Genomic DNA, 22,779 nt, shown 5'->3' with positions numbered 1-22,779 from the left:
CTGGCAAACATACAACAGCCAACTTGCCCCAGGCCAATTGCAACTCTAGAAATCTGAACTCAGAACTTGTCATGAAGAGTTTTCACGCATTTTCTTGCACATACTTTTGTCATTTTATTCCCAAGAATGAAATGCTATATACAACTTTAAATCTGATATACTCGTAGGGCAGACTCCAGAGGAAAGGTGGAAGATTGACAGGGAGAGGGCGAGCATGACATGGGCAGAGAGCAAGACACCAAAACTGGGGGATGAGTGCAAACTAAGTGTGCAATAACTGAGACTCAGGGTGCTCTCATCTGCAGCGTCGGACAGCAGGCAGAAGTTCATCAGAGCAGTCACTATCAGCACGTAGAGACTCCTTTCCAGTGCCTGACTAATATGCCCTATCACAGTGCCCGGAGACAAAGACTGATGAAAACTTCCTGCCATCTATCAGTCATATAGTTTGTTCAATTAGACTGCACAACATCAGCTGGTCTTAAAAATATGGGAGAAAATTCTACAAGTCAAAATAGCTCTAGTACTGGACATGAAAAACAACACTTAAATTCAGAATATACTCAAAACATTACTATTATTTTCTCTCTTGCTATTAAAGAACAAGTGCAAAAAGCAGTCTATTCAACAGTACTATCAGAAAAAAAGGCAAAAAAGATTTTGTGCACCTGTCAAGTGAAAACAAAGCAGCTTACACCTCTGAAGAGATGAAGTGGGGAACTTTTTTTTTTACACAAAGTAAGGTCACAAAAATATAATCACTATTTTTAAACTGTCTCTGGTAGAAGAAGTTTCCACTTAAGTCAAAGTTTCTTCTGGTGCAAGTTCCATATTACCCAGTTAACAGAATTTGACAGCTGGCAATACAATCTCCAAGATATCTAAGTTAACTTAAAATTGCAAACTATTTGATCCTTAGTGATACTCAGCCTTTTTCTTCACCATCTACAGTAGATACCAGGATTCTGGTCCAATCTAAGCTGCTATACTTAGAACAGGTGCTGGACAAGGGTTTTTAAAATTACCTGTGGTTAGTTTAGTTTTGACTTACCCAAGTACGATGCTCGTATTTTTGCCATCTCTTTCTCCCACACACTCCATCAGATTTGGTCACCACAGGAGGTATGATTCATATTACTCTTTAGAAATGTATTTTAATAGACAAGCTTTACAATTGAAAGAGCTCTTGAGTTTTTAAAATAATCAATCCACTGAAAAAGACATCAGATCACTTTACTGAATGCATTTTTTTTCTGCAGCAACTTCGCTGTCACATTTAACTGCTACTAAGACTAATTTTCCTAGTTGATGTCATAATTTAATACATTTCTTTGGAGGAAAACAAGTTCATCCATCTCATGCTGACAAAAACCAATCTAGACAGCTCCCTTCACAGAAATTTCTTCTAATAATTTGGAGTCATGGAAGGTATGGAGACTAAGAGCAGGAAGTCTCCCTACTGAAGGCAATGCCTAGTCATTTCCTGCTATCCACCTGTATATTCTTAAGTATCGACAAGAATACCATGTGACAACACACAGGGAATAAACATCCACTGCAATACAAACCCAGGTTAAATCAGGTATTTATGTAGGGATATAAAAGCAACTGATTAGAATGCAAAGCTGACTTCTACCAGCACTATTGGAAATTAAATGCATTCAGGGTAGGGGTTAAATACATCTTAAGAACATTTTAGAATCAGTTACTTCTACATATGAAAGTCTGTCACTAAGTACTGTAAAATTCCATTAAAACTACAGGAATTAACTCCCTGTTTGGAATTAAATTATAATCTCACCCTTTCTAAGACTTTTTGAAAATTCCTTTAAATACATAAAGCAGTAATCAGTACACAAACCAACAAACCAAACAAAAAAAGCTAGAAACACCTGCATCCACTTTTTTAAAAAGAGGAACATGACTAAATATTTACAAATACTAAGAGCAGCATTACTGAAAATAATATAAACCAACCTTCCCAAAAACTGTCTCAGCATCATTTTTATTTGTCTTTGGTGTTCTATTCTTAGATATTTTGGGTTTGAACTACAGCAACTAAGAGTTTCCAGTCAAAAAGATAATGAGAATCAAGACAAGTATTACTGGCTAAAGGGACAGATTTTACCAAATTAGATTTTTTTCTTTTTTTTTTAAAGCTTTACTAGCATGAACTCATTTGATATCAATGAAAGCCTCCCTCATGCCTTAAAGGTCTGCAACCCATTGACAGCAAAACCTCCATTTTGCAAACCCATTTATGTGATTTCTATGAAAAGACGTACAAAAACCCCACACCTATCAGAGAACAAGCAAACAACTTAGTCATCAGCCAAACAAAATGCCGTACTACTTTTCTTGATACATACTTTTTGATACTTATACAAACCTTGCCATCTGTTATGATCTCTGACAAAATAACTGACTTCCGTTCTCAATCTAAAGTTTCATTATGACAGTAAATGTCTTACATGTAACGTTAAAAGTTACTTCTATCCCACTGCAAGACTGTATAGGTATCTATGGTCATTATAACCTGTTATAAAGTAGCATCAGACTATTCAGTACCCTGAATAAAAGGACCTTCTTTTGATAGCTACAGGTGTAAAACCGAAGGAGAAATAGATTAAAACATTCCAACAGAGCACAACTGTTTAATTTAGAGAGGCTACATGAGTTCTGTATAAGCTTTTAACCACACATAATTCTGAACTTCATTGTGGCCTTAATGTTATAAAAACTAAGAGGATGGAAAAAAATTATAAGGATCCCAAGGAACATCTCTAAATAAACTGCTGAGAAAAATTGGGTGCTGGTGTATTAAAACAGAAAAAAAACAACATTCGAAGCTATGGATTGGATTGTAAGGTATACAATTAGAAGACAAAGGTAAGAACTAGATGCCAGATCTATGCCATTACTTTCACCTTAAAATGCCAACAAGAAAAGAGGCCTATATAGCGGTTGAGGGAAAAGTGTTGCTCCTGAAGTGTTTGACTGTGACCTTTCAGATGGCATTTTGCATCTAAAGCAGTCTTCACAGTTCGCAGTTATTTTTAATAACAGAATTAGATTTTTGGGGGATTTTATTTTTTTTTTAAAACAGACAAACATCATCTATACCAGCCTTAGCACATTCTCAAATATTACACATGACAACATGACGAATGGTTATTACCTATCACAATAAACACAGTCTATTTTGTTTGTTAATTCATGCAACATAAGGGTCCAGCAAATATGAGCATACAAAGTTTTACCATAATGTTAGAAAAGAGAACACGTAATTCTACAAACAAATTATGATATATGACACCTCAGTGGAAGTATTTTGAAAAGGTGTCTTTATTTCATTGTCTCCTACCTGATAAATTCTAAAGGGGATGTATCGAAATCCATTATCTTCTGGAGGATACTCCATGAGTTTTCGATTTATTGCCCAAAACTGCTCAAATTTATCTGTGAAAGTAAAATTAGACTTTGTTAATATTAGTAACATATATTCTTTTTCAGCTAAAAAAGGTAAATGACACATGATTGGAACAACATGAAAACTTTTCTTATAGAAGTTTGACCTATCTTTGAATTTATTTTCCCCACATTTCTCTTCCCTATTTTGCCTGAAGCCAAAGGTAGGTCATCTGCATTCTCCTATGAAAACAGTGATGTGGCAACTTATCAAACTGAAAGAGAAAGCAACCTGAATTCATATCTTATCTCCCACTGTTAAGGAAATATTGGACCATAAATTATGGATTTCATTACCTCAATTAACAGTGCCTGTTTCTCTACTTCCTGCTGCTACTGGTCTACACTGTCTCACAATTTGCTAAAAATATCTAATTGTTCTTAACTACAGATAAACAATAGGTGTAAAGTATAGAGAAACCAAAGCAAGAGAAAAACTTTTTGAGGCATTTACATTTGGATATGTAAATCTTAAAATAATCTGCAACAATGTATGATACAATCAGAAAATATACTGCCAGATTCATGACACAACCCAAAAGTAAAAGTTTATGCTTGAAACACAATTTTGTCATTATCCAAGTAACTAGTTTTAGTAAAATAGCCCGAGGCAGCACACCATTTCATCCTGTTCAGATATTACAAGAACTGAATAGTTTATTATGTTTCAAATGTATTGAGAACAGCATAGGTCTAAGAGTAATAAAGGCTTTCATACATGCAAATCAATTATTCAAATCAAGCAAACAACTAATATCAGAAATGATAGAAAGGAACACAAAGAGCTAAGATGAATAGAGCTGTTGCTAGTCTTACTGGAGAAGGCAGCTGTATAAATGGGGAAAAGCAAAAGATCAATTTCCTTATAGGCCCTAACTCTCCAAGACACCAAAGTGGGTGTTTCTTCAGAAGAAACACAGAGTCTCCAATTTTTCCTCTTTGGCACAAGTCTCAAGAAGCTGGGCCATATACCCATGAGAGAATTCAGCCCCCCTGAAGCAAGATGAAATTCAGAAATCTATTCACTGGACAAAGGTTCTGCCTGCTTCCGAAACTGCTGATAAAAATTGAAGCAACTGGACAAAACAAAAGGAGTTTGAGATTTGCTTCACTCCAGCATACTGCACAGATGCCTGTCAGTGCACTAAAAGGCATAATTTAATATATATTGCAGGGTTTAACACATTGCTTTTCCTGACCGAATGTAACACAAGGCAAGAATTTCCAAGAAACTGTAAACAAACTCCTGCCAGGTATTCTGTAGGAGCATTTCCCAATACTTATCTCAGAAAGTACTTCCACACCCTTGTTTCCTCATTAGCAGCAAGTGCCTCTTGACAGGCACTTACCTGAGCTGCAGTCAGCACCAGCATGCAGACACCTGCCCTAGATGACAAGCTGCCTGGACACAGGGTGTTACCCCATAGCTCACTGGGCTGGGAAGTTTAGGAAGTGGCAGTGACAGTGACAACCCTGGAGCAGAATATACTCAAGCAATCCTGCATTTGGGAACCCCAGCCTACACAGTCAGAGGTTTAGCTTTACAATGTCTGGCACAAAGAATGACTGTCTCCTCCTCAGGAACTCTGTCAGTGAGAAAGTGAAGATTTAGCATAATTCCTTCATCCTTGGAGACAGCACTGAGAACAGCTTACAGCTTTCACTATAAATGTATGGATAGGCATCCTACAGTAGGCATCAATCGATTTATACTTCAATTACTACTTCTGACTATAACTCAGTTGATAAAACTGTTATCGTGATACACAAAACAAAACAATTGAGACCTACTTAAGCTAGTGAGCTTCAGCAGACCTAAATAAGGAATCTACATATTTGGATATATCCTACTTTAAAAAAATAAAACAAACATTAACTACATTTACTTGTTTAACACTCATATTACAGTAATTAGGAAAGTTGGGTGAACAGCTTACTGTCCTCAAAATTCAACAGAGATAAGTGACACATCTTATGGATCAGAACTAGAAATTCTGAATAAATAACAGACTTATAAGACAAAGTATATTGACCCTTGTGGCATATACGGCAAACAAGTGAGCCTCTGAAAGACAAAAAACGTTAAACAATGGTAATGTGCAGTTAACTCACTTCTGTTCCTCATTCCAGCTTCCTTACCTCCCAGAAAGTATGTAGGTAATTTTATTTAAGGCAGGTAAATTTACAAAGTTGTATTTCTCAGATTATTCTCTGAACACTCAGACAATGTTTAAGACAATGTATTGCTTAAATTTCTAATAGTTTCTGTAGTTTCCAAATATAACAGCAATAAATCTGCCCTGACACAAACACATAAAATCCCCCAACCCCCCTTGAACATATAAGTGAAAGGACTCATCATTCTCCAATTTTCGTGTCACAGTACCCCCTGTTTATGCAAAACAGACTTCAGGAAGCTATTAATGCTATGATGAGCTACAAGAACTAATCAGCTAATTGGCTAGAAATGACAAAGACAGAACGTGCTGGCCGGAACTTTGACAATCAAAACAAAACTGAGTTTTCATCAAGTAAACAAGGAAGAGTTCTCAAACTATCAGCAAAAGCATTTTACACACTTGTCTCCCTCCCTTCTGCTCACTCCTGAAAAGCTTATGCAGCCTGCATGATATTTAAACTACCATAACAGTCAAAACCAATTACTTTTTGTTTTCCACAATCCATCTGTTTTTAAGAAAGTGTTTGATTGAAGCATTAGTGAGTTTCTATATTAGCAAAAAACAGTACTTGCAAAAGACAGATGTTCATATCTGAATAACAGTATTTCGTGGCTGGGTTTCGCGAACGAAGATTTGGGAAGGGCTCTACCCACGTTTGTTGCAAGCGCGTTGGTGGCTAAAAAGGCCAATACAAGATAGGCACGTCTGGTTGCAAAAGGCACAGCAGAGAGACTCCTTAGGTGGTGTATTCTGCAAAGCACGAATCTTTCTGCGTTCTTTTCTCCTCGAGAGTGATCCTGTGTGCGTTCTCAAAGGAGACAGCTGCGTTATAGATGGTGTGTCTCCAGACCTCCTGACTGCAGGCCAGAATAGACCAGTTATGATGATCAATATGGCCAAGGCTGAGATGTTGCTTCAGGGAGTCCTTGTATCTTCTCTTCGGGGCTCCTCTCTTGCGGCAGCTGGTGGCAAGTTCACCATAAGCAAGATCTTAGGGAGGCGGTGGTCCTTCATCCTTGAGACGTGCCCTGCCCATCACAGCTGTGTTCTCATCAACGTGGCCTCAATACTTGTGATTGCTGCTTGTTCTAGAACAAACGTATCAGTCGCATTATCTGACCAGTGGATGTTTAGGATTGTACAGAGGCAGCGTTGATGGAAGTGTTCTAGGAGTCGCACGTGGTGGCGATAGATGACCCATGATTCAGATCCATATAAGAGAGTAGACAGCACAATGGCTCTGTAAACACTGATCTTGGTACTTTTCTTCAAGTGTTTATTTCGCCAAATTCTTTTACGAAGCTTTCTGAAGGCACTATATGCCTTTGCTAACCTGTTGTCTATCTCTCCGTCAATCTTACCACCCGAGGAGATGAGGCTACCTAGGTAATTAAACTGCTGGACTGATTTGAGCTCTGATTCGCCAGTGGTGATATGGGGATGATGGAAGACTTCCTGAGGTGCTGGTTGATAGAGAACTTGTCTTCTTTAAGCTGACTTCCAGCCCAAAGAGCTCAGCAGCGTCTGCAAAGCAGGATGTTAAACGCTGCAGAGCTGCTTCTGTGTGAGCGACGAGGGCAGCATCAACAGCATAAAGCAGCTCCCGGACAAAATGGTTTAAAGTCTTAGCATGGGCCTTCAGTGGCCTTAGGTTGAAAAGGCTTCCATCAGTACGATATCGAATGTAGATGCCATCCTGATCATCGAGGTCTGCCATGGCCCTTTGGAGCACCATGCTGAAAAAGATTGTGAATAGGGTTGGTGTGAGAACACAGCCTTGTTTCACACCATTATAGTTATTAGAAAGGGCTCAGAAAGTGCATCGCCATAACTGACTTGTCCGTGCTGATCCTCATGGAGTGAGATGATCATTTTAAGGAACTTGGGAGGACATCCTAAACATTCCAAAATCTGCCATAGACCTTTTCTGCTCACAGTATCGGAAGCCTTGGTGAGGTCAACAAAGGTTACATAGAGACCTTTGTTCTGTTCCCTACACGTCTCTTGCAGTTGTCTGAGAACAAACACCATGTCTGTGGTACTCCTGATGGCTCTGAAACCACATTGGCTTTCAGGTAGAATTTCTTCTGCTATAGCGGGTATTAGTCTGTTCAAGAGTATTCTTGCCAGGATTTTGCCGGCAATGGAGAGCAGAGTAATGCCACGGTAATTTGAACAGTCTGATTTAACTCCTTTCTTCTTATACAAAGTGATGATGACTGCATCACGAAGGTCTGATGGTAGTTCGCAGAGTTCCCAACAGCGCACCACAAACTCGTGAAATTTAGCATGGAGTGCAGGGCCCCCATGTTTCCAGACTTCAAGTGGAATTCCATCAACCCCAGCTGCCTTGCCAATTTTCACCTGCTGTATGGCCTTGAGGGTTTCTCCTAAAGTGGGAGCAGTATCCAATTCATACTTCACCGGTTGTTGTGTGATGGACCGAATGGCTGAGTCTTGGACTACAATATTTAAAGTAACAACAATAAGATTCAAACAAAAGTGAGATTAGTGACAGTATAAAAGTTTCATATGACTCCACTAATATTTCTTAAACAAGAGATGATGGCTGCTATGTAACTTTGCCTAAAATGAAATATAAAAATTTTCTCTCTGTATTTTATGTCAAAGATCAGAAAGTTAATAATCAAATAACTGAGGAGAGATGCAGTTGAAAAATGTATCAACCAAGTAACTTATATTTATAAATATTCATTATTAGAAATGCAGGCACTGAATGCCCAAATGCCAGACAGACATTAGCTTTCATTAGTACAGAGATGCACAGAATCTGAGAGCTTTGAAAACAATATTTACATATTTAGAACAAGTATGAGTTGGCAAAACTACAATGTCTAATCCATGAAAATAGTGTCAGCACACAAATTCATTAAGCAACAAATTAAACCTCAAATATAAATTTACAAATACAGTATGCCACATTATGAATGTAGGGTTCAGAGACCTATCAGTGACATGATTCATGTCTTTAAAGTGCCCAGTAAAGCAGTTAAAAAAATTACTGTTACAGGAAAACATTTTGAGAATTGTTGTTTCCTCCATTAGGCAAGACTGGAGATCCTTTAGCAGTCACTGAAATTAATCCAAATTTATACCAGTTACATTAAAAAGTTCTTGGTAGTTCCATCATAGTTTAGTGTTAATAGAGAGTAACTGCTGAACCTTTTACTATTGAGCAGTGTTAACAAAGGATTAGTATAGGCTGAAAGCTGGGTCTCTTTTGCCCCTGAGACTCCACCTGAAACATTCTTCAGAAAACCAGAAAAATTAATTTCACTCATGCTAGCCTCTTACAGTCATTTTCTGAAACTTGAGTGCTGTTGTGCTTCAAACAACTTGAAATTTCATGTGGATCTTGATATTAGACACATCTCTTTCACCCACCTGACTCCACAACAGGATGGATCACCGAGAGGGTAAAGGGCACTGCTCAAGTGCTTGCCATCAACATATGCATTGCACTGCAGCATAGCTTTAAATCTGCATACACAATTATGTGTATGGACAGCATGGAAAATTACATCTACAAACAACTTGCAATGAGACACTCTGGTAACAGCACACAGACAGTCAAAATCGAGATCCTACTGCAATATATTGGGTAAAAGAAATTCCCCCCCCCCACTTTAAACTTATCAACAAAAATACCTTAATAGTAAGGAATTACTTTGTTTCTATATTTGACAGAGATGCAACTGCTATCAGAGTACTCACTCTAGAATTGGATATACTTCAAGAAGGCTGTTGAGAGGGTTTAAATAACAGAAAGAATTAATGTAAAAACAAGGTAAAGACTGCTTAAATCTAGAAAGGAAATTGTAATTCATGGTTTTTATATTCCAGTATCTTTTTAGAAAGCCAAAAAAGTGAACATAATGGTATAGCTCTCAGGATAGCACATATGCACAATTTTGTCTGGACTATTCAAGGTTTCTTCTTAAAACAATTTAGTGATATAAATTAAAAAAAAAAGCTGCTTGGAATTAAATTGTATCTCTAGCTCTATGCAAGCAATACCAATCTGCAGCTTGCATAAAAATGTGTCCAATCCCTAAGTTTAAAAATCACAACACTTGTCTGTTTTCAGTGGTTCACCACTGTCTAACAACCACTGAAGTACTTGGGAAGAACCAACCATAGCATTAAGTAAGAGACCAAAGACTCTCTAACTGATGTATAAGAACCACAGAAAAACTTTAGTTTGGAAGTGCCTTTGGAGGTCAAGCTTTGGAATAATAGCTCCTCCCACTGCCCCAAAAGACCTGCTTCCACAAAGTTAAATGAATTTAATTAAGGCCTTGCCCAGTCAAGTTTTGACTGTTCTCATGGGCTTCCACTCCAGCACTTTCATTCCCCTGCCTGGCTCACCCCTGGCCCCCTTCCCCAGTGTCTCATCAGACTTCCTCCTGTTGCACCTTTTAACTGTTTGTTCTTGGTAACTGCCTCCAATGCCAACAGAGACATGTCTGAGATGTGTCTGCCTTCATCTGCTCTACAAGCCTTTCTTTCAAGTAGTGGAAAGCAGCTATTAGATCTACCTTCAGCCTCTTCATCTTCAGTCTGAACAGGGCAGTTCCCCCCAGTCTCTAATAGAGCATATTCTCTAGCTCATAATAATCCTACCAGCACTCTGCTGAATTCTTTTCTGTTTGCCCACATTTCTTTTGTCCTGGGGTTCCAAAGAGGACATGACACTCCCAGGGCAGCTTTAGAAGTCCTGAGCCAAGGGCGGGGCACAAGCACTAGAGCAACTCTCTAGTTAATCTTCGTTTATGAACACCACACAACAGACTTTCCATTCAGCTTGTTGTTCACCGTTACCCACTTCCACAAAGCCGCTTCCCAGTCAGTCCCTAGCCTGCCCCGACTAAGGGGATTTTTCCTGTCTCTGGTGCAGGACTTGTCTGTCAGCTCCAGGAGGCTCCAGCTGGCCTACTGCTCCAGCTCATCACAGTCCCTCTAAACGGCAGATCTGCTCTCCAGTCTACCAAGTGTTCCTACGAACATTTTCTTTCAGTCACTGACAAACTCACTAATGGTTTAACCCATCACACACATTATCCAATAAAGTGTAGAGTACAGAGAGCTACAGCTTCAAGTCAGGGATACAAAGTGCATTTCCTAAATAGCGTGGCCAGCAGGAGCAGGGAAGTGATCCTTCCCCTGTACTCTGCGTTGGTGAGGCCCCACCTTGAGTACTGTGTCCAGTTCTGGGCCCCTCAGTTCAGAAAGGATATTGAGGTGCTGGAGCGGGTCCAGAGAAAAGCAACAAGGCTGGTGAAGGGACTGGAGCATAAGTCCTATGGGGAGAGGCTGAGGGAGCTGGGGTTGTTTAGCCTGGAGAAGAGGAGGCTCAGAGGTGACCTCATCACCGTCTATAACTACCTGAAGGGAAGTTCTAGCCAGGTGGGGGTTGGTCTCTTCTCTCAGGCACTCAGCAATAGGACAAGGGGGCACGGGCTTAAGCTCCGCCAGGGGAAATTTAAGTTGGATATCAGGAGAAAATTCTTTACAGAGAGAGTAATCAGGCATTGGAATGGGCTGCCCAGAGAGGTGGTGGATTCACCATCCCTGGAGATTTTTAAACGCAGATTGGACGTGGCACTGAGTGTCATGATCTAGTAAATGGACTGGATTTGGACCAAGGGTTGGACTCGATGATCTCGGAGGTCTTTTCCAACCCAATCGATTCTATGATTCTATGATTCTATGATTCCTTAACATTAAAACAAGTATATTTTCTACCAACTCATGCTCTAACAAGCATTGCTTTTAACTGGTACAGCCAAAAAAGAATCTTCTCAAAATGCAGTATAAATTCTACTTCCACATTGTTTCCAAGAAGACTCAGACTCTGCACGCATATGTAATTGTTCCTACTGGTGAGTATTTGTAACAAATCTTATAAAAAGTAAATTTTGTGTGGTATGCCTCAAGCATGAAGGAGTTTTGTTCATGAAAGATAAATATTTTAAACACTTTAAAGTAATTACTGTGCTATTCAGAAACACTACTTACAGCTGATTGCTATAATTTCTTAGCTATTTAAAGACCTGTCTCTAAATTACTAAGTCCATCTAAACTCACCGTTCTTCTTCTTGTACAATAAAAACACGGATAATTAGAACTATCAAGGACTTCATGAAGACTCACATACGTATTTGACTCTTGCTGACTACTACAGTTCAGTGACAGCCTTTATAAGAACACAGTTTGAAATACTGATATGGCATCACTAAGATTTTTTTTTTATTTTCCATTTTACACATTGGCACAGTTAAAACATTCTTGATATTAAACACTTAGGTTACTTGGGTATTTTGAAAAATCACAGTATGTAACACAAATCCACCACCGAAGAGGGAACGCAAGTTTACTAAACTTTTTAGACTATCTTCACACATGAGTAACTATCAGATATGCAGATACAGGACCTTAGAACTGTTTTGACTTTATGTGGCAGAAGTTACAGAAATATGTGAAAATATTCTTCACATTGCAGATAGTAAAGTTACAAAATTGAACATGAATGTACATATCTGAGGTAGTCATAATCTTGCCTTCCAATTATGTAACAGTCATTATGGGAAATATCTGCACCACACCATGTGCCCAGTAGTCTCACATACACTCCAAATTCATGTTCGGCTGGCAGGAAAGCAGCAGCAGTTGCAAAATTTGAACGTAAAAAACAAATAGGCTTTCTTTGACGCATCCATGCTAACTCAGACATGGATTCTCTGCAAAAGTAAATGTCGTGATAATGACCTCAGGTATAGTAATAGTCAAGTACAGTGGTATGGGCTTCAAGGTTGGCTACCTAAGTCTGCCACTCCCTTTTTAGTACTATTATCACGTAAATAAATCAAGTCAATTCAACTCTGCTTGCCTATACGCACTATAACTTCCAACAGCAAGAGAACAATTAGGACAAACTTCTTTATGTCTAGTTAGCTGTAAACTATAGTTTAAAAAAATATTAATTTATAAGCTGCACTATAAATTGAGTTACAGATGCAACCTGAGAAAAAAAGGGGGCATCCCCCTCCTAATACTATATGACTAGGTTTGAGATCAGTATATTTAATATATTTATGCTGTAATTTATCCAGTAGTTTTTATAGCAAAGTAATGTTCCGAAGATAAAGAAATAAGAGCACATTGCTTAAGTTTTGCAGGTTAAAAGGACATTTTGAAAATTGTATGAGAAAGCACTCTTCACATTATTTATCAGATCCAGAAATGCCTTTTCTCCCTGCTTTCTTCTAACATACACAAGGGACCTATACCTTAACAACATTCTTTTCACTTCCTACAGGTACTTACAAACCAGAAGTTTTACTTTAAATACATTGTTTCCTTAACACCACCTCCCTTCATTTCTAGGTCACCAGTTTACCTGAAAAAGGTTTAGGGAGGAAAAAAAAAAAATCATCAAGATGAACTACTTCCTTTATTCAAATATGAAAATGCATATATCCTACAAAATCTAAGCTTTCTGTGTACTCAAAAAGCAGGTGATCTCAGTAAGTATTGTCACTCTAAAAAGAAAGCTCTGATGACAAATAAGTGTAATCCATTTTTGAAACACATAACCCACAGGTTGTGTAGGAATAAAGCAGCAGGGCTTGTTACAGACTTCCCTGAGTAAGTCAAAAGGAAAAAGACTTCTGACAATTTTACTCATCCTCCAGCTCTCTGCTCCAAATCTAGACAGCCTTAATATTTTGATTTCTTGGTCTCCTAATTATGCTCTCTTTCTATACAAGAAAACAGAGCAGCATAACACCATATGACTTGCTAACCTACTTTACTTACCCTGTACTATGCTTTTTCTAAAATAAAGCTTTTCTTGACAGGAACCTTTATATTAATGTATCTGTCAAATTCAGGAGTGTACTAGCAGAAAGTAACTTAGAAGCATTTCAAATTGCAAAACAAAAGCCCCTCAACAACTAAAGAATGTCAATTTTAGAAGTAAAGTCTGTTTTTTACAGATATTTAACTTTGAATTTTAGTTAGACCTTACATATCTTTCAGGAAATGACTTATTTTGAGGCTAAGAGGAGGAAGGAAAACAGGAGGCAGTAAAAAGAAACCTCCAAGTTTGCTCCCTCCGAGTGTAATGGTTTTCATTAGACACGTGAACATCTAACGTAAGATGGTGAAAACACTAGAAAGCATCTAGCTCTGTCTACCTATGTCTAGGCAACCTGCTCATGTTAGAGACTTCAGTATAAAGGAGGATTGTGAATGCTGTGTTATCTTTTGCTTTCCTCCCTTCTCTGCCTTCATGCACTTCTCGTCCTCCTTTGACACCCACTGCTTCTCAATACCCTCGAAGAGAGCAGCCCTGCTCTGCCCTCGCTTGAGAGCAGAGAAGAGAAAGCTGGGGGGGAATGCAGGCTGACATCAATTCCCCACCTTTGTACTGCAACAAAGGGCAGCTATGCAAATAGGCACCATGCCAGCACAGCAGGGTAATAAGACAAAAATCAGTTTTGGGGGGATGGTAGTTCAGACTCTTGATACTGCACCCATACCGGTGGAGCACTGGCTTAGTCATTTGTGCAGAAAGGATAACAAGCCAGTAAACACTGATGAACTAACAGTCAAGTTTAGGTCACAATCCATTACCAGAAAAACCACCACAACCAACCAAACCCTAAACAAAACCCACTGCCATGGAAAAGAAAAAAACAAAAACATCCATGTGAAGGCCTGTTCTGACACAGCTGTTCATTCTGCAGGTCCAGCCTGCCCAAATCCAGCCCCTCTTCAGCACCAAATCAGCACCAGGCTGACTTTGTGCAGAGCTATCTGAATGTGTCTACATCGCACCTCCTCAGTTCCATAACATCAGCAAATTGATGCTGTGTGTATGCCATAATATTTTAACTCCAGGAAAAGCAGGCACTGAGGCTAATTATAAGGTGATTTGATGCATTTTAAGAAATTTTTAACTACAAGCCCAAGAAGGCAATGATCTTTTTTAAAAACCTCTTTTAATCAATATAACCATTTTCAAAGCTCAAAAGAATTGTTTAATCTTTCTTCACAGTTAACCAAACCTCCACAGATGGAACACAGAAAGAAATTCTCATTTTGGCAGCAATACAGGAAGAAGAAAAAAAGATGGTTTTGTGATTTAAAAACTAATGGCTTGTTCATTCATTCTTCTGATAAACTGAGGATTTTCTAAGCATATAGTGCTTAAATTAATTTTCAAATGATCAGTTGAGATTGCTCAGCTACCAAAGCATGCTTATCATGAGGTAAAGAACAGCGAGTTCAAACTTGAGTGAGCCATGTGTACATAGCACTAGAGATGCTGATATTGTAAGACACTTCCTTTTTCTCAGTTCAAACATTTCTAAACAGGAACGTGATAATCCAGAAGAAAGACGATTTCTGCCTCTCAAAAACCCAAGAATAGTTTAGATAAAATTTAGAACTAAAATCAAGACACAGGACTGATTCTGCCGGTAAGACAAGAAAGAGATCTCATGCATTAAAAGATAAAATACTCTACATTCTGAATGCTTGCAGGATTTTTCTTCTTTAGCAAGAACAATTCAATATGGCTACTTAACTTTTGGTAAGCCCTACAGCATGAATGAGCATTGCATTCTTTTTCCATAGTATTTTCAGTAATGACTCCATTATATTTTATAATATATAAAAGAAGACTTAAAGTTGTTATGAATTTTTACTATTTCCCCCACTCATGTATCAGAAATACCAAGTCTAGTCTTCACTGGTCATAAAGGATGCCTGTGAAAATTTCAGACTATGGTTGCTTATGTCGCTCCACAACTGATAAAAAGCAGATGTGTTCAATCTAAATTCCCTCATTTATCAGAACCATTATATACTGAAGTTACAGATACTAATTCTTTGAACTGTGCAAAATAATACAGTTCTCCCCCTAAAAACAGTGTAGATTTCAGTTGTTTGATCCTGAGTCATCAGTAGACCCACAGAGTCTTACTGTTTCAAAGCTGAAAGCCTTTATTTTTCCACTCAAAAGGCAAGAAGAAAAGAAAACACTCACTTGAAAATCCTCTTTATCCATGATAAAAATGGCCATAACTCTATTAAAGAAAAAACAGCAGAAACATTTTCCATGAATTCTGACCAAAGAATTTTAACAATCCTTACACAGGAACAAAGGTCAGTACAGATATATAGTCTGCTTTTATCACTTCCCTACCACAGTCACACATCCATGACACTGGTCAAAATGTACCTGTCCCAAAGAATTGTCGCAGTGAAGAAATATCAGGTTTATGGACAAAAATAGGTTAACTGAAGTCTGAAGAACAAGAAAAAACACAGCACAAGATAGAAGAGTATGTTTACTTTTCTAATTTGGTAGCAGATAACACAAAACCAGAAATGGCAGCAGGAGGGATGTAAAGGTTGTTATGAATAACTACCAGCTGTTACCAGCACAAGATTTTCCCACAAATTCACTACTACAGCTCTTCCCTTAAGAGCCATCTAGAGGCAAACTGTTAAGTTTCACATGCTACCTGTTCAAGTACTTGCTTCTCAGCAAAAACATTTATACCAAATTATACATTAATTGATAGTTACATTTCTCCAAATAAGCAAAATTGGATTTTTTCCCCCAAAAATGTAAGTTTAACAGATGCTGTAAGTATTGCTATCACTTGTTAAACAAATAACAGTTCCTATATTTAAGAACTGAAGAAAATTGTTTGAAGTTTCACAGAAAAAACAACCTGCAGATGTATCTTTACTTACAAAGCAGGTATCACAAATGCTACTTTCTTTTCTTTTTTGTGGTCATTCATTCTGTTTCACAAAGGAGTTTAAAATTATAACATCTCAAACAAAAGCCTATAAGAACATATTGAAAGATACAACATACTTAAAAAGAGTTTTCTTGGTTTCACAAGCTTTTCTTGTTTCTCTTTTATGAAGAGTTGAGAAATTAAAATTAGCATTTGAAAGTATTCAAAACATTGCTTAAACTTCTCATTTACGTGTCAGATTCCACAGGTGCAATTTCTTACTAAGTACAGTGAAACCTTCTTGAAATTAACCTTGCTAGGCAACCTCTGTTCCTAATGTGATAGAGCAAAACAGAAAAATTCTGGTTTCCCTACAACTGAAGATATTCTTAGACAAATAATCAACTAAAAGATATAGCCTAAGATGAGCATGGAAAAAACCATGCTGTGTATCTGTCATTTTACCTTACATATTGAGAGTATCAAGGTTCTATAACTTCTGGTTAAGAAAAGAATCTTAACTCGTACTGTTTCATCATGTCAGTCATTATTATACTCATCTTGTAACTCATCATACTCACAGTGTAACTCATGTTAGAGGTCTTTTAGCCTTAATTTTAAAAAGTATTAATAAAAAGAGCACGTAAAATGCACTGCCTGGAACACCTGAGTAGTGGGACAAAGTGACAGAATTTCTTTTTGCAATAAAGCTAATAATTTTTTAAATAGAAAACAAAATTATGCTTACATAGCATTTTGCACCTCGAAATAAACTGCTTGCAAGACAAATACTATTATAAAAAAATACTTCTTTTCTACAGCATTATTAAAATTGCATTTTAAATTGACTTGTAATGACATAAGCTTTAGGGAAATTTCTATTTTTATACTGATTCTGCCTTTCATTGGACCAAAACTCTTATTTACTGCTAATTCACAAAAGTGAACATATTATCAGTCAGTTTGCTGACTAGTATTTATACAATACAGAATCTCTCAAGAAGTACTTGGAATTGAACTAGATAAAGTGTAATTTCTTACTTGCTAAGTTTTGCAGGTATGTATGGCCTCCCTCAAGATCTTACCACTCAAATGGCAAATTAAGATAATCCCGCAATTTCTAACTCTCACTTAATTAAATAAAAAAATAGAAACTAGAGTTTCTAATAAGCATTCATCCCCAAAATTATCACAGAAGTGATAATTTCAACTCCCATATGAAAGGCAATGCCACTAAACAACAATGGAAAAAAAAAACAAACAACCCCTCCACTCACTAAATACACACATTAAACCCAAACTCCTTGTCTAAAGCAAATGCATGATTCGAGTCTTCTTGCCTTCAAAGGTTCTCCTGTTTCATTTAATCTTTCTTATACACATATGGGAATATGTTAATTCTAAGCATTTAGTATTTTGTATCAGAACACAGAATAAACACCTTCATGTTTACAGTAAAATGTTACCATTAAATAAATTTACTAGTGATAACAATGACAGCTTCAGGGGATGAGAAAAATGCAATCAAAGTGGCATTAGCACCCATTCTACAGAGCAGTTTCTGAAATACTTACAAAAGCTTTTCAATTTAAAGGACTCTAAGAATCATAACAAGGGAAGACACTACAAACAAAAGAAGTTTTATTTTGCATTCCAATACAGATTTATGCCATCTGTGCAAAATAAGAACACTTTTATAAAATCCTCTAGGAGACAATCTCTTTTCTTTGTGGTCCAAGATCGCTAATACTGAGCACTTAACACACCAAGTGTCTCCCAAAAAGTATGTTAAACAACATTTATCTATTTTGATTTTTTCCTAATTCCGGTTTGTTAAAACAGTCACAACCCAATCTAGTTCCTCGAATAACTCAAGCCACATTTGAATTATCACCAAAATGACGACTTTAGTTAAAAAAAACCCAAAAAACCAAAAACCAAAAACCCACCAAAACTATCCATGCTTTCCATGACATTAGACAAAAATTCTGCAGAACAATGACATTTTATATCCCCCAGCACAACTCCAATTTGAAAAAAATATTTATTAGTTTGCTAGACTTAAATATAATTAATACTTGATGTATTTACCATTCTGTAACCCCATCCACAGTTGCTTATGATCCTTTTTTTGCATCTCATTGATGACTTGACTTTTGTGCTTTAAAGCATCTGCTTCTTTTATACAAGCCATAAAATGAGCTTCAATCACATCCTTAGAATGGCAGTGTAGAAGATCCTTTTCTGGAAAATTCTACAAAGAGAAATGATAGATCAAGAGAAATAACTGCATCACATACCTTGGATGATGAAGAATAAATGATAATTTAAAACAGGCATATATTTATGCAAAAGAAGCATACTGGAATCTTCTACTTTATGGAAGAATGTAACAACCATCCACTCTGCTGAAAAGAAACAGTTTGCAGTGAAAATATTTCAGGAAAAATAAAAGCTGAACAATTTTCTGTAAAAACAGAATTTTAACATGTTTTCAAGCAGATGTTCAATTCTCAGGCAACAAACAGGAGAAAATGGGGGGAAGTAAATGACAAGCATCTAATTCATACTGACTCTCAGTGGTAGTTTATCACCCCTTTCTATGTAGGCCCTTGAAAAATGTTTCCTCCAAGTAGTATCATCCACATATATGAACTACAGCATATCTCCACTTACAAACATTTTTCCTGAGAGATACTGGAAATCCTTGTCAGCTCCAACTTTACCTAATCCATGTGACTATTGCTAGCTCTTGTGACTTGATTCTATACCCCTTTTATTTAGTTAGGGCTGGTACACTGCATTCAGCGTCACAAATGCACAGCTACCATTCCTCACGTAACTCTTATCCCCTCAATAAATGACAACTACCTCTCCTAATTAATTTATTAAGGAATTATAGTAGTAAATCTTGCTCAGGTACTAAAAATATTTCTTTGGAAATTAACTGATCAGAAGTCCTGCACTGTAAAGGCATACAGTTGTGGTTGTTCTTCCTCTAACTTTTATATTTATCATCACTTACTATCACTTGCCTTTTTATAATAACATAAATACTCATTACCACAAATCCATTACCTTTAGTTATTACAAGTTTTAAAAACCAGTCTATTTTATTCCCTTCTTATTCATCTTATTTTCACAGTTGCTTATGACCATACTGAACTGAGCAAAGCTCAAAGCCAAACCAGAGCGGTGGCACCATTAGTACTCCCTTCCATAACAAGGGCGTGCCACAGTTTTATACTTTAATTCTCATCCTATTCCACCAGAGGCCCTTTCCTCTTAATCCACTACAAATTAGCACTTCAAAAAGCTTTTGTGAGGGACTGTCAAAACCATTTTGGAATATAAGCACATATAATGGGATATTTTTCAAAAGCCTTTACAACATATTTAACACGTCGCAGTAGGAGCAATGTAACACTGCAAAAAACCCCATACCTTCACTCCTCCACATAAACCCAGGAAAAAATAGTGAAAAATGCTTCAAAATACAGGAACCCAAAATATGAAAAACTCACTACCAGTAGGCAATGTGAAAGGGAGCTGGGGATTGCCTTTCCTGAAGGAAGTTCTGAGGACAACAGTGATAGTTCCCTCCTGACTAGGTTATTGAAAAGAGTTGGAAATTAAATAATTGAATTTTACATAGGGATTTCTCCTTATGAACCCAAACTCGGGAAACTGCGGATCAAAAGGTTTTTCTCCAAAAACGGCCATAAAGTGAAGAGAAGACTGTTAGTCTCTTTTCCACTAAAGTTTATGTGGTTTGGTGTTGAAGTAGCAAAGGGAGCACTGTTGTTATTTAGGACTGATGCATGTTAAGCTGACTAGAAATCTAAGGACAGAGGTAAATCTGGTTTCTCATATGAGAATGGCCAAGTATAAAGACATTAAACAGGACAGAACAATAAGGAAAGTTCTTCTAGGGCAGACCTCACTCCCATTTTATCCTATAAAGCTGAATGTCTCAGCATAATTGGGCCCAAGATTACTAGAAAAACATTACTGGGATTGTTATTTTCCAATTGACATCTGCATAGGCCTGTAAAATACTTTCAGAAGTTCACTTTACTTGCTCAAATAAAAAATGTAATATCTGGTAACCAATCTACAAGAAACGAACAGACAGAAATAGCATACTTAAAAGATCAAAAAAGTTCTTTACATGCAAGAATTCAAAATGAGACACTGGCATCTTTCAAAAAAATGGAAGAAACCTAATATACCTAATGCCAAGAAATGTAGGAACCTAGAAAATTACTTTCATAGTTAAAAGCTGACAGTTAAGCTAAGTTTATGAAAACAACAGTTTTGTTACAAGGACTGTTTTGCTACACAGATGTCTAAATATTGAACTGCAGGGTCTTATTTTGGACATTTCTCTCTTTCTACAAGTAGATATCTTCCTGCTGACTTTCTTTCAATGAATTTCAAATTGCAGGAAATCTCAGTCTCTGGGGGTGGGTTCATACACAGTGTAGTCTGCAGAATAACAAGGATATATTTAAAACTGGTCAGAGCTAGCTAAGCTAGTGTAAAGAATCTAGCCACAGGCGTAGAACTAGGTGTGGCATGATTAATTTTCCCAGTTTCTAAGGAGTAACACTGTGAAAGGCTCAAAAACACTCCTAGAAAGAATCTCAGTGCTGTCTACTCTTTTCTTTAGTAGGAAAGCAGTGACACATTTCTGTGCAGTACTGTAAGCAGAAGCTGAAAAACCTAAATATGAAAGTGATAACTTAGAAAAAAAACCCTGCTGCGTCTACAAGAAGCATATGAAACAGTTTCATCTACGTGAGACTATCAACAGAAAATACAGCATCCCCACTGATTTATAATTCAGGGCATAGAATAATAAGTTTTATACTTATATACAGATCACGTGTGCTTGTATTTTATTTTTTTCTAAATTCTCCTTGCCTTCTTTCTACTTGAGGAAACAGTGATCAACTGTTCCCTGAAGAAAGGGTCAATCGTAAACAAGCTGATAGCCACCCCTGGCTCTACAACTAGGAGATTCGCAAAAAGTTTTAGAGATGACATAAGCAGCTTTAATTCAAGTACTCTTATTGGTTATGTCTCACTGCCTCCATGTTCTGTATCTTTGAAAGAAAAGTTACCAAGGGTTGACTTCAATTTTCTTCAAAATCTCAATGAGTACTGGTTTTTATTTTCACATACAAGCAGACACCTGCAGCATGAACTGGTCGTAAAGAAACAGGTATCATTTGTACAGACAGGAGCACTAAATGACCTCTCATATAAAACGGCTGAACAACCTCACAGGCAATTTCAACAGTCTGGTTTCACAACTCCATTCCACCCATATTTATCTATCAGTTCTAGTTAACAAAACATCTGTTTATACTGTGACAGTCTAGTTGCATTAGACTACATTTACAGAAAACAGGGCATGAAAAACCACAAGGAATGTATCCAGTGGCAGGGAGAGCATCCATGTATCTGTGTTTAGTTACCATCTTTCAAAATTTATACATTTATACTTCTAGCTTCCCCAATATCTCCTAGCAGTTCCACAATTTATCCATATGCTACATGGAAAAGTACTTCCTCTTCACTCCACCCAACCCAATTTTCACCTAAAAATACCAAGATGATGGCTGTTATGTAAGGACAGATGCAGTCTCTCCTCCTCTACATCAGGTCATGGGTGGAGAGACAGGCACCAGCAGATAAGGGCTTCAGCAGCAGGAGAACATCAGCCTTTCCCCTGGCACACCCAGTTTCCTCTTCTCCAGTAGTACAACTATTTCCAGAACAGTTCACCACTTCTTATCTACTGCCCAAAATCTGGAGAGTTGATTGCCACACTGAGAACATGAATAGTGCTCAGCATGCTGCAGAGTAACATGAGATGATTTTAACAGGAAGGGACAGAGTTTCCCTCCTCCTCTAAAGCCACACCTGGGTAAAAAAAGCAACTTCCCAGTCTATAGCCTCTCATGATTCTCAGACTGCATGCTGTTCAAGCTCACCCTTACGCAACTACTTAATGCAACTGTTTTTCAACTTTACAAGATATAAATGCACGTTATTTTATTGCATACTTGAAGAACAAAATAATAAACTGATTCTTCAATGCAAAGACTAAGTGTGTTTATTATTTGGTCTGCATACATAACACAGGAGGACAATTACAAGCATCTGTCAACTTCCAAACTTCTGCTGAACAGAAATAAACCTTTTTCATGTTTTGAACTTTAAACAAAGAAACCTGATAGGGGGAGTTTGACTTTTTTTTTAAAGCTGAAAAACACTCTTTACAGATGTTTGAGTTATCTGTTGTTGACTGCATGCTTTGGTAGAAGAAAGGAGACAACCAT

The 22,779-nt window shown here is 37.4% G+C and overlaps 1 protein-coding gene across 5 annotated transcripts in view; it reads right to left on the bottom strand.

Annotated features, from left to right (window-relative positions):
* ATG5 (autophagy related 5) overlaps window positions 1-22,779 on the bottom strand; it is a 74,978-nt gene that overhangs the window by 38,083 nt on the left and 14,116 nt on the right. For all 5 annotated transcript variants that reach the window (XR_010429322.1, XR_010429323.1, XM_064649859.1 and 2 more), the window contains exons 5-6: window positions 18,521-18,683; window positions 3,365-3,459 (exon numbers count right to left, since the gene is read on the bottom strand). Coding sequence is in view for 3 of the 5 variants with exons in the window: in XM_064649859.1 (XP_064505929.1) it covers window positions 3,365-3,459; window positions 18,521-18,683 (258 nt within the window). In the remaining 2 variants the exon portion in view is untranslated. The remainder of the gene's footprint in view (window positions 1-3,364; window positions 3,460-18,520; window positions 18,684-22,779) is intronic.

Source organism: Pseudopipra pipra, chromosome 3 (assembly GCF_036250125.1).
Source record: "Pseudopipra pipra isolate bDixPip1 chromosome 3, bDixPip1.hap1, whole genome shotgun sequence".
Taxonomy (NCBI): Eukaryota; Metazoa; Chordata; class Aves; order Passeriformes; family Pipridae; genus Pseudopipra; species Pseudopipra pipra.
Note: the sequence above shows the minus strand (reverse complement) of the source record. Positions and strands in the feature narration are given on the sequence as shown.